This window comes from Lithobates pipiens, unplaced genomic scaffold, assembly GCF_037356315.1.
Source record: "Lithobates pipiens isolate NorthernLeopardFrog02 unplaced genomic scaffold, aLitPip1_a1.2 Scaffold_16, whole genome shotgun sequence".
NCBI lineage: Eukaryota > Metazoa > Chordata > Amphibia > Anura > Ranidae > Lithobates > Lithobates pipiens.
In genome coordinates this window covers 386,145,566-386,158,978 of record NW_027507748.1, presented here as the reverse complement: position 1 = coordinate 386,158,978, position 13,413 = coordinate 386,145,566, and the positions used below count along the sequence as shown (strand labels likewise).

At 39.8% G+C, this 13,413-nt stretch overlaps 1 protein-coding gene across 1 annotated transcript in view; it reads left to right on the top strand.

Annotated features, from left to right (window-relative positions):
• Nucleotides 1-13,413, top strand: part of LOC143983034 (multidrug and toxin extrusion protein 2-like) — a 284,277-nt gene that overhangs the window by 91,469 nt on the left and 179,395 nt on the right. Inside the window, exons 6-8 of the mRNA XM_077482261.1 lie at nt 3,653-3,697; nt 8,513-8,610; nt 9,793-9,890. Coding sequence (XP_077338387.1) covers nt 3,653-3,697; nt 8,513-8,610; nt 9,793-9,890 — 241 coding nt within the window. The remainder of the gene's footprint in view (nt 1-3,652; nt 3,698-8,512; nt 8,611-9,792; nt 9,891-13,413) is intronic.

Genomic DNA, 13,413 nt, shown 5'->3' with positions numbered 1-13,413 from the left:
CATGTCTTCGCCATTTGTGGATAATGGCTCTCACTGTGGTTCGCTGGATTCCCAAAGCTTTGGAAATGGCTTTATAACCCTTTCCAGACTGATAGATCTCAATTACTTTCTTTCTCAATTGTTCCTGAATTTCTTTGGGTCTCAGCATGATGTGTAGCTTTTAAGGATCTTCTGGTGGACCTTACTGTGTCAAGCAGCTCCTATTTAAGTGATGCCTTGATTGTGAACAGGTGTGGCAATAATCAGGCCTGGGTGTGGCTAGAGAAATTGAACTCAGGTGTGGATAACCACAGTTATAGTATGTTTTAACAAGGGGGGCAATCACTTTTTCACACAGGGCCATGATGGTTTGGATTTTTTTTCACCTTTAATAATAAACACCTTCATTTACAAATTGCATTTTGTGTTTACTTGTGTTGTCCTTGACTATTGTTTAAATTGGTTTGTTTTTTCCGAAAAACACTTAAGTGTGACAAACATGCAAAGGAACAGGAAATGAGGAAGGGGGCAAACACTTTTTCACACCACTGTATATGGAAATAGTAAGTCCATAGAGTTTGTGATGCCAAATAGTGATGATCAATCACCCAAGAATAAAAGGAATCACCACCAAAATTCTGCCACCAAATATGATATAAGAAGGCTTGTATAATACACTTAATGGGTCAAACAGGCAGTGGTGTCTCAACACCTAGATATGAACGGTTTGCTGTAATCTTCTCCAATAGACCTTATGATGTTAGAAAGATTTGCCAACAGCCACCGGAGCCAATATAATATTGTGTGTAGACATAAAGGGCCTTTCAGAGTCAAAATTGGAATCTTCTCATCAGCACTTCATTAGGACATACTGTAGATCCAAGGAGAAAGGATAGAAGACTCGACATAGTGTAAAATTATACATAAAATTTATTTTGATAAAAAGGTAGATCACTCACATTTCAGTAAACGTCAAAAAGCATGGATTGAATGATGCATGGAAAAATCAAGTTGTAGTGGCATATACAGGACAGTAGACCCACTACTGGGTCTACTGTCCTGTCTACGTTCTGTCGATTTTAACTGATAATCGCTAATTATTCACTATTTATTACTACTACTCATATCTATATGATTTATGTTTAGCACTGCACTGTTTATACCCAATCATATGTACCTCCTAGACATGTGCAGGATGGAAACATTTGTTTTCAGATAGATGCGTTATGTTACTAATTTCGTTACAGAATTTGTATAGTTTCATTTTGTTTTTGTAAAAATTTAGTTTTGTTTTCGCTAAAATTAGTTTAATCAATTAACATTCTAATGAATTTCAGAACAATTAGAATTCGGATCAGTCTAAAAATGATTGACCGATCCCAATTCTGTGTGATTATTAAGCCTTGGGCCGGGAAGCTGGCTGCACGCAACCTTAACAACCATGAGTCATCATCTGTCAGCAGACTTCCCCACTGACAGATGAATGTAAAGATGAAGAATGCAGACATTTCTCGGCAATAAAAAAAATGTTAAAAAATATGGCTTAGGGTCCCCCCCACAAAATCCATACCAGACCCTTATCCGAGCATGCAGCCTGGCAGGTCAGGAAAGGGGGGCGCTCACTCGTTCTGAACCATACCAGGCCACATGCCCTCAACATGGGGGAGGTGGTGAGCCCTTGCACCCCAAAGCACCTTGTCCCTATGTTGATGGGGACAAGGGCCTCTTTCTGACAACCCCAGATCCCTCCCTTTGTGAATGGGTATTGGGTACACCTACCCATTTACCAAAAAAGAAAAAAGGAACAGTTTTTGGCAAGTCCCTTATTTAAAAAATTTAAATATGAAAATATAATGTCCCTAGATGTATATCCATCATGAATCACAAATGCCCGCCGGACCCAAAGAAAAATAGAAAAAATTTAAATATTCCGCCTTCAGGGAGGCCTCCCACCATATGCCCGCTCTGCATTTTGATAGTTCTTATATAGGTAATAAGCCTACACTGAAATTATTTTCACAAAATCAACAAGATATAATTTGTCTATGACACTAAACTGGTTTAGCCCTCTTTTGAGGGGGGATATGAGAAATGGTCCTTCCTAAACAGAATAAAACCTGTAGGTAAATAAGTGAACCTTCACTAAGTGGAATAGTGGGATTGATAATAAAGTTGGCAATGCCTCCACCCTTCTGATGTCATGTGACATCATGTGACGTCAGGAGGTGGGGGTGCCATCTACTGACGCAGCCAGATGGCCCCGCCTCTTACCTATATACGAACTGCCAAGGCACAGAGCGGGCATACGACGGGTAGCCTCCCAGAAGGCAGAGCGTTTTTATTTTTATACATTTTTCATTTCCGGCGGGCGTAGTGATTGACGATAGATGTACATTGAGGGACGCAATTTTTTTATTTTTTTTTATTTTTTTAAAGGACTTTCCAAAAACAGTTTCTTGTGGTTTTTACTTTTTTGACACTTTTTTGGTGAATGGGTAGGGGTACGATGTACCTGATACCCATTCACAAAGGGGGTGGGCTGGAATCCCGGGGGCCCACTCGTTAAAAGGGGCTTCCAGATTCTGATAAGCCCCCTGTCTGCAGACCTCAACAACCACTGGCCAGGGTTGTCGGGAAGAGGCCCTTGTCCCCATCAACATGGGGAGCAGGTGCTTTCGGCTGCATTCTCGGATAAGGGTCTGGTATGGATCTTGGGGGGGACTCTACACCATTTTTTAAAACATTTTTCTATTGCCAGGCAATGCCGGCACTCTTTTCTTTACATTCACCTGTCAGTGGGTGAGTCAGATGATGACTCCTGGTTGTTAAGAACATGGGCGGCTGGCTTAACAACCAGCTATTTTTTCACACAGAATTCAAATCAGTCGATCATTTTTTGACCAATCCAAATTCTAAATGTTCTGAAAAGTTGGAATTCATTAGAAAACTAATAAATGAAACTAATTTTAATGGATTTCAACTAAATTCATTACCAAAAATTTGTCCGAATTTGTTTTCGGACCAAAACAAATTGCACATGTCTAGTAACTCCCCTGGATCATTAGAAGTTCCCCTCTCCTGTTGGGAACTTCAGCACTTTTGTCGCAGACCCAACTGTTTCAGAATTGCTGGATTCCTATTCCTCGATGTGCAATAAGAAAAAAAAAGATTTTTTTGAACTTACTGTCAAATCTTTTTCTTGAAATCCTTTGAGGGACACATGCCTCATCCCTCTGTGTTTATTAGCCTTATTTACTGCTTTTTTACGTGTGGCATTAAAACCAAGGTTATTCAGAGGCTGACCTTTAAGGGCTTTTTTGTTTGCCAGTGTTCAAACCTTTTGTAGGCAACAGCATGTAACCTAAATGTTTAAAAATTCAGAAATTTCGGTGTCCCTCAGTTTTTATTAAAAAAAATATTTTACGGTATCTCATTTTCCCTGACCTGCATTTAATGTGCATTTCAAATTCATGTCAAATACAAAAAAAACATTGCCTGTTGACATGAGCACTTACCTTCAATTCTTGTCTCAGGGATCACCATCATTTGGACAGAAAGTAATGGGAAAGCTTACCCAATAGAGTCACAGACAGCAAAAAAATGCTTCTTTCTGTTTCACTGTTTATGTGGTAAATTGTGGTAAATTGTACTATGTTTCTAATTTTTACTACAGGCAGTATTTCTTCATCAGCTGCAATTCAGATATTTGCAAAATCAGGTAAAATTTCTGTAGTTAACATATTAGTTTAATGCATGCATTTTCTCCCAGTTAACAATTTTACATTTGTATTTCTGCTTATGGAGGTCAGGGATGAATAATTTTGTCAGCTAGATCGACCGTTTAATCCAGGGGTCTCCAAACTTTTCAAACAAAGGGCCACTTTATTGTCCTTCAGACTTAAAGGGTCGGATTGTGGCCAGCAGGGGCAGAAAATGTCACGGTCCAGCATAAGTGAGAATAAATATGGCCTCAGGGTTGGTGGTCAATAGGAGGAGTATTCCCCCTATTAGTAGGAGGAATAGTATCCCATCATTGGTATCGGTGGAAGATATAGTGCCCCATTGTTGGTGTCAGTGGAAGGAACAGTGCCTCATATCAGTGGGAGGAATTGTGCCCCAAGGGCCGGATAAAGGCTAGCAAAGGACCACATCTGGCCCTCGGGACGCAGTTTGAAGACCCCTGGTTTAATTGATAGATGAACAACAGTGCCTCCAATACAAAGATAATATATACTGTATATATAAACAAAATTAATGTGACTAATAAAATATTTAAGTCATTCTTTGCTAATGCAGAAAATCTTTGATTAATACAATATAGTAGGGTGTAAGCATGGCTATAAAAATAAATAAAATGTATTTTCAATACGTCCCTTACATACACTATATAGTGCAGTCCATATAGTATATATGATACAGTTCAGAGTATATAGTGCAGTCCGTATAGTATATAAAATGCAGTTCAGAGTATATAGTGCAGTTTGTATAGTATATATAATACAGTTCAGAGTATATAGTCCAGTCAATGTAGTATATATAATACAGTGGAGAATATACAGTATAGTGCAGTCCATACAGTATATATAATGAAGTTCATAGTATATAGTGCCATCAAAATAGTATATATATTACATTGCAGAGTATATTGTGCAGTCAGTGTAGTGTATATATAAGACAGTGGAGAATATATAGTGCAGTCAGTGTAGCATATGTAATACAGTGCAGGGTATATAGTGTAGTGCAGGGTATATAATACAGTGTGTTAAAGTGGTTAAGGGGAACCCTATGAAAGAATTAAGAAAAAAACGGTGTGTGCCCCCCTCCAAATCCATACCAGATCCTTTGGGTCTGGTATAGATTTTAAAGGGAACTTCACCCCAAAATTAAAAAATAAAGTAGTGTGGGTTCCCCCCAAAATCCATACAAGGCCTTTTGGGTCTGGCAAAGATTTTAAGGGGAACGCCATGCCAAATTTCTTTAAAAAATTGGCATGGGGTCCCCCCAAGATCTATCCCGGACCCTTATTCGAGCAAGTAGCCTGGCAGGCCAGGAAAGGAGGGGACGAGCATGTGCCTCCCCCTCCTGAACCATACCAGGCCACTTGCCCTCAACATGGGTAGGGTGCTTTGGGGTGCAACCCAAGGCACCATGTCCCCATGTTGATGGGGACAAGAGCCTTTTCCAGACATCTCTGGCCATTGGTTGTTTGGGGCTTTGGGTGGGGGGCTTATCGGAATCTGGAAGCACCTTTAACATGGTGACCCCAGATCCCACCCCCCATGTGAATGGGTATCAGGGACATACTGCTAACCATTCATCAAAAAAAGTGTCAAAAAGTAAAAACCACAACAGACAGTTTTTGACAATTCATTTTTTTAAAAAGAAAAAAAACTGTCTGGCGATTTCCATCCATCTTTAATGATGCCACCTGACGGACCCCGAAAATAGGAAAAAATAAAAAAGCTCTGCCTCCAAGGGAGGCCTCCTGGCGACTGCTGTCTCTTGGCTTTGACAGCCGTTATATAGGCAAGGGCGGCGCCACCCGGTGACATAACCAAGTGACCCTGCCCACTCCTGACATCATGTGATGTCAGAGGGGGTGGGGTAATCCGGGTTACATCAGTGGGTGGCCCCGCCTTTGCCTATATAAGAGCTGTCAAACCAAAAATACAGGAGTTGCAGGGGAGGCCTCCTGTGGAGGCAGAGTTTTTTGTTTTGTTTTTTCTATTTTTCGGGTCCATCGGGCGGAATGATTGACGATAGATGTACATCACGGGACACTTTTTTTCTCTTTTTTTAATAAAGGATTTGTCAAAAACTGTCTGTTGTGGTTTTTACTTTTTGACACTTTTTTTGGTGCAATGTACCCAATACCCATTCATATGGGGGGTGATCTGTGTGCCCCCTTTTTTAAGAGGGCTTCTAGATTCCGAGAAGCCCCCCCGTCCTCAGATTCCAACAACCAATGGCCAGGATTGTTGGAAAGAGGCTCTTGTCCCCATGAACTTGGGGACAAGGTGCTTTGGGCAGGACCCCAAAGCACCCTACCCATGTTGAGGGCATGTGGCCTGGTATGGTTCAGAAGGGGGGGCGTCCCCTCCATCCTTTCCTAAACTCCAGGTTACATGCCCAGATAAGGGTCTGGTGTGGATTTTGGGGGGAGCCCCGTGGCAATTTTTTTATTTTGGTGTGGAGTTCCCCTTAAAATCCTTACCAGACAGGAAGAGCCTGGTCTGAACTGGGGGGACCCTACGCTGTTTTTTTCTCTGATTTTTCATCTATATTGCCGGGAGCCGGCAATACATTACAGCCGCAAGCAAGTTTGAATTACATTCTTTCCTTTAGAAATGTCATTTTGCTGCGGCACTGTAAAGCACATCACACAAATGCGCCACTTTACAGGCAGACAAAGGGGACACCACAGGCACAATATTTTAAGGAATATTTTATTTTCATTGTTTCACTTTAAGCATTATTAAAATCACTGCTCCTGAAAAAACGGTTGTTTTAATAACTTTTTTTGCATTGATACATGTCCCCTAGTGCAGTACCCAGGTCTTCATACACTTTTTATGACAATAGCTTGCATATGAGCCTTTAAAATTACCACTTTTGCTTTTTCATGTTCATGTCCCATAGACTTTAATAGGGTTTGGATGTTCGCTAGAACTTTTTGCCTGTTCGCGGTGTTCTGGTGTGAACCGAACCAGGGGATGTTCAGCCCATCCCTTTTTCCAGGTGTTGTGTAAATACCAGAAACCCCATTGTTCAGAGACTAAAGGATCCTTTTCTTTAATTGTCTTGTCCACAACTTGTTTGCAGATCAAAGTAATTTTCCATCTCTTCGGAAAGTTAAACTTAGTCTGGTGCTGTCATTTGAACTAATTGAAATCTGGTTTCATAGATCAAAATTAAAGAAATGATAAAATATTTTTTTTCCCAGAAAAGCTCTGACATTTAGCATGAACATAAATAACAGATCTTGGCTATAGGCTTTTGATTAATTTCCTGCCTTGGTTCTTGAGGTCCTTAACCCCATACCAGTTCATGTTCTTACCTTAGATACACACTTAATCATCATAATTAGTTTGGCTCTCCCACCATCTGTTTACTCTGCTAATTTTTTCAATTGTTCATATTTTGTTTGTATAGCTTTTTGAACCATGGGAAACCATTACCACAAAACACGCAAACATGCTTTTAAATGTATGTGTATGGGCTCCTGCGCTGTGTATGAGGTGAAAAAATAATAACACCTAACTGGGTGCTGCACACACCTTATGAGTTAAACACTCTCATATAAATACACAATGAATACTGAAAATTGGTGTTGCGCTCCTGCAAAGAAGTGAATAAATGAATATGAATATGCAGGAATATATCCTTACTCAAACAGTGTAAAACCAGTGAAAATTATAAATAAAGTGCTGATGTGCATAATATATCTCTATATCAATAAATAAATAAATAGATAAACCAAGAAAGCAATCAATATATAAACAAATGTTCATGTCACTCATCAAATGAGTGTAAAAGCCAGTGATCAAATGAATAAAGTGCTAATGTGCATACTATATCGCCTGTATAAATTAATAAATAAATAAATGGTAAGCCAAAAAAAGCAATCAATATATAAGCCAATAGTGTTGTTACTCAAAGTGGCATATATAATAGTCCAAAAAGTGGATTTTTACCCGTTCTGGCTCTCGTGCCCGTAATCGTGGGTGGCCGACGGTCATCATGACTGCCGGCCACATCCATCAGGTCCCCCGCTTTGCAGGGCGCGTGCCGATATCGTCCTTAAGGCTGGGTTCACACCGCTGCGGGGGGAGAACCGGATGTGATTCGCACAGCAAATCACATCCGATCTCCGTAGCGCTGCGAGTTCAGCCATACAGATAGTATGGCTGAACTCGCAGCGGTCCCGCAGCAAACTCGCACGGGACCCTTTTTTGGGTCCGCAACGGAATCGGATCGCATGGGGGTTCACACCATGCGATCCGATTCCTGTGCGAGTCGGCAGATCGCACTGCGATATGCCGACGGATCTGGGGGTGTCATTAACATAACATTGACACCCCCAGCCGTCCGCATAGGGCAGTGTGAACTGCCGGCGGGAGGTATGTGATGCGGGAAAACGTCGCGGATTTGCGGCGTTCCCGCATCGCAGCAATGTGAACCTAGCCTAAAGATGGCAACGTACACCTACCGGAGTTCGTGGGATCATGCCGACCTACAGTATAATGACAGCGGCTGGTCGGTAAGTGGTTTAAGCTTAGCAGATATACTTTGGTGACTATTGATTTATTTATACATGCAGTGCTTCATAGAGTGTATCTTGTATTTCACAATGTTGAAGGTTTTATATTTTAAAATTCACTGGAACTTACCGTAATTATGATTAAATTGTGAGTTTTTTTGTGAGGTTGTATTTTGCGGTACTAATAAATAATTTTTTAAATAAAAATGAATTAAATTAAAAGTATTTTTTTTTTCATGCACAATGACACAAAGATGCATTTTCCTTTTCTAGGGTATTATATGGCCTCAGTTTTTTACTGGTATAGCAGTAAACCTCATCAATGTTGTTGTCAATGCTATTTTCATTTACGTCTTTAAGATGGGAGTGGAGTAAGTATGTCACATATATTTTAAGTTTCATTCTTACATTGAGAACACTCTAATACCAACCAATTCAAAATTTCACATTGTACAAATGAACATTAATATTGCAGACAATAAATGGATGGATAGATAAGCTAAGTGGATAAGTTAATGGATAAGACAGATAAAGATAGATAGACTTGACTACTATACCGACTGGTATCAACACTCTAATCCTCTTTTGTAGATCAATAGTATTAAAGAAGCCATAGGTTTTATGTGTGTACCAGGAAGGTGACTGAAAGTACTAAACATGGAGAGAATGAATATGACAACAATACATTTAGAGAAGCAAAGGTCAGATGGCAGCCTTCGGGTTTCTCTTGTAGCAGGTTTACTATAATGATATAGGTGTAGCTGCAGAACAATGGTGACCAAGTTTGAAGTTTTTTTTTTTTCCTGAGAATTACAACATGATTTTTATGGAATTAATAAAGTAAACTTTCTTAATACAGATATCCCTTTTGTGATATGAGGTTACCAAATACAAACTAGGTGTAGAGAGATGAGATGAGTAAGGAAATAATAGGGACAGCATGCTGTAATACTAACATTTAAAGCAGATATTGCAGTAGAATGCACAGCACACATATAATTAGACCCTCTCCTGTTTTAAAATCATTTCATGTTAGTAATTCCAAAATGTACTTGTAAGGGGAAAAAAAAAAGTTAGATTTATAGTTAACTAACTCCAGTCTCTGGTTTTGCTAGGTGTGATGCCACGGCCCTTCCAGGATATTTCCAGCGGAATACAGAGCAGAAGAAATCTCAGGAGATGACAATCAATTGCAAGAGTGTCTTCTGCTGAGAATTTTGCTGCTTTGTATTCTCCAGGATCTGTCCAGAAGGAATGTGACGTCATCCTCATCTAGGTGCCATGGGTGGAATACAGGTGTACGGTAGGTATAAATATGAATTTTTCTTTATAGGTACATATTAGAATTACTTTCATTAGGTGTTTTTTTAAAGGGGGAAGATGCCTGGACACTATAGGTGGAGGTGGAGCTTGCATTTTCCCTCACGGTCTACTTTAATTAAATGTGTTTTTGCATTTACATAGTGAACTGCCTAATATTTGCATATACAAATACTGAATTTTTCACTTTGGCAATACATTAATTGTATATTTTTTTACATTTTTTTTTTCAGAGGTTCAGCTTGGGCAAACACATTTTCTCAGTGGATATGGTCACTTTCACTATTTGTATACATAGTTGGTAAAAAAGTGTATGTGGAAACATGGGGAGGTATGTTACACAGTTGCACTGAAAAGGTATAAATATTCTTTGAGCAAAGCAGTAGGTTTACGTTACTGCTAACCTGCAAGTATTGACTATGCATTCCCTGCCCCACTACTATCCTTCGCAGACTAGAGAAGATTAAAAGTCAGCACTGAATAGTGTAGTGCTTAGAACAAAAGGGTACTGACTGCCTTCAAAGTGTATTTTAACAATTAATATAATGTGCAATTAATGAAAATAATGATATAGAAAATTATTTATACATTTGAAAACATTAAAACATAATAAAATAAAATTGATCAAAAACTATTGTAGTTTTGCAGATCAAAGCAACAGGTTCACTGTAATAGTGCGTCTGCCAACACCACCTCTTCATCCCCCATTACTTCATTCAACCACTGAGAGTGAAGAAAAATAACCAGTATTTCTAGATATTGGGGAATATGTGATTCACGATTCCGAATGACAGCACTGGTTATTCAGGCTCCTAGCACTGTCACATGCCATGCCAAGCTTTGTCATGGATCTTGCACTGGCCTTCCTGTCCTCACTCATGGTAGTCAAACAGAATGGTAGGGTAACAAAAGTAAGGTAAATATAAATAACTGGCTTGACTGCAGAGGCAATGCACAGGTTTACTTTAACCACTTCAATACAGGACATTTATACACCCTTCCTGCCAAGACCAATTTTTAACTTTAAGCGCTCTCATACTTTGAATGTCAATTACTCAGTCATGCAACACTGTACCCAAACAAAATTGTTCTCACTTTTTTCATACAAATAGAGCTTTCTTTTGGTGGTATTTAATCACCACTGGGTTTTTTATTTTTTGCGACATAAGTGAAAAAAGAGCGAACATTTTGAAAAAAACATTTTTTTTTTTTTTAGTTTCAATGATAACATTTTGCAAATAAGTCATTTTTGTTCATACATTTGGGGCAAAATGTATACTGCTACATCTCTTTGGTAAAAATAACCCAAATTAGTGGATATTATTTAGTCTCTGTGAACGTTATAGAGTCTACAAGCTATGGTGCAAATCATTAAAAATTGATTGCATTTGATCACACCTGATGCACTGATGGCCTATCTAATTTCCCGAGGCCCTGAAATGTCAGGAAAGTACAAATACCCCCCCCCCAAATGACCCCTTTTTGAAAAGTAGACAATCAAAGGTATTTAGTAAGAGGCATGGTGAGTTTTTTGACATTGTCATTTTTTCCCACAATTCTTGGGAAAATTAAGATTTTTTTTTCACAAAATTGTCATAATAAGTTATTTCTCACACACAGCATATGCATACGTCCAATTACACCCCAAAATGCATTCTGCTACTCCTCTCGAGTATAGCGATACCACATGTGTGTGACTTTTACACAGCCTGGCCACACAGAGAGGTCCAAAATGCAGGGAGCACCATCAGGGGTTATAGGAGCATAAATTACTCCTCTAATTTCCTAACAACCTATTACATTTGTGAAGGCCTTGGAGCACCAGGACATTGGAATTACCCACAAATGACCCTATTTTGGAAAGCAAACACTCCAACGTCTTTTCTATGAGGCATAATGAGTCTTTTGAACGGTTAATTTTTTTCCACAAGTCTTCGGAAAATGTGGAAAGAAAATGAAAACATATTTTTTTTACACAAAGTGGTCAGTTTATAAGATATTTATAACTCAAAGCATGTATATAGAAAAAATGACACCCTAAACACATTCTGCTACTCCTGAGTATGACAATACCACATGTGTGAGACTTTCACATAGCCTGGCCACATACAGAGGCCCAACATGCAGGGAGCACCATCAGGTGTTTTTGGAGCATAAATTACTCCTCTAATTTCCTAATGACCTATTAGACTTTTGAAGGCCTGGAGCACCAGGACAATGACCCCATTTTGGAAAACAAACATCCCAACGTCTATTCTATGAGGCATTGTGAGTCATTTGAACGGTTAATTTTTTTACACAAGTCTTCAGAAAATTTGGAAAGAAAATGAAAATCTTTTTTTTTTTTACAGAAAGTTGTCAATTTATAAGATATTTAAGATAAGATAACACATAGCCTGTATATAGCAAAAATTACCCCCCAAAACATATTCTTCTACTTCTACTGAGTATGGCGACACCACGTGTGTGAGACTTTTACACAGTCTGGTCACATACAGAGGCCCAACATTGAAGTAGTACCTCCAGTCGTTCTAGGAGCATAAATGACACCTCATTTCATTCCTACCCATCACACTTTTGAAGGTCCTCGAGCACCAGGACAGTGGAATTACCTACAAAATGACCCCATTTTGGAAAGCAAACACCCAAACATATATTCTATGAAGCATGGGCTGCAGATAGGTACTCGGGTACTCTAATGGGCCGGAGACATGTACTCGCTCTGATGGGCTGGTGACAGGTACTCGGATATTCTGATGGATGGTTACAGATATTCGGGTACTCTGATGGGCTGGTGACAGGTACTTGGGTACTCTGATGGTCTGTGACAGGTACTCAGGTACTCTGATGGGCTACAGATAGGTACTCGGGTACTCTGTTGGGCTGGTGACTGGTACTCGGGTACTCTAATGGGTGGTGACAGGTACTTAGATGGACAGTGACAGGTACTCAGGTACTCAGATGGGCTGTGACAGGTAATCGGGTACTCAGATGGGCTGTGACAGGTACTCAGGTACACAGATGGACTGTGACAGGTACTCATGTAGTTAGATGAACTGTGACAGGTACTCGGGTACTCAGATTTACTGTGACAGGTACTCCGGTACTCAGATGGGCTGTGACAGGTACTCAGGTACTCTGATGGGCTACAGATAGGTACTCTGGTACTCTGATGGGCTGGTGACTGGTACTCGGGTACTCTGATGGGCTGGTGACTGGTACTCGGGTACTCTGATGGGCTGGTGACTGGTACTCGGGTACTCTGTTGGGCTGGTGACTGGTACTCGGGTACTCTGATGGGTGGTGACAGGTACTCAGCTGCGATGTGACAGGTACTCAGATGGGCTGTGACAGGTACTCGGGTACTCAGATGGACTGTGCCAGGTACTCGGGTACTCAGATGAACTGTTACAGGTAACGGGGTACTCAGATGGACTGTGACAGGTACTCAGGTACTAGGGTACTCAGATGGACTGTGACAGGTACTCAGGCACTCAGATGGACTGTGACAGGTACTCAGGTACTCATATTTACTGTGTATCCAAAAAAACTGTCAATGACAATCAACACTGCGCTAACCCCAAAAATTACATACAAAAAAGCTGCTAACACAATCACAAGGATATACAGTAGTGAAGAAAATTCCAAATGTTAAATTATAGTGTAGCGCTATATAAAATATGATTAAACCACTAAGTGATGTGACAATAATATATAAGTATCAAAATTGCATGACATACAAAAGTGCTTGCCCAAACTGCCCAGCAATTGCATGAATAATGAAAAAATTATAATGAACCCAAAAAAATGTGAAAACAGTCCAAAAAATCTGTTATTCGATTAAATCCAATCCA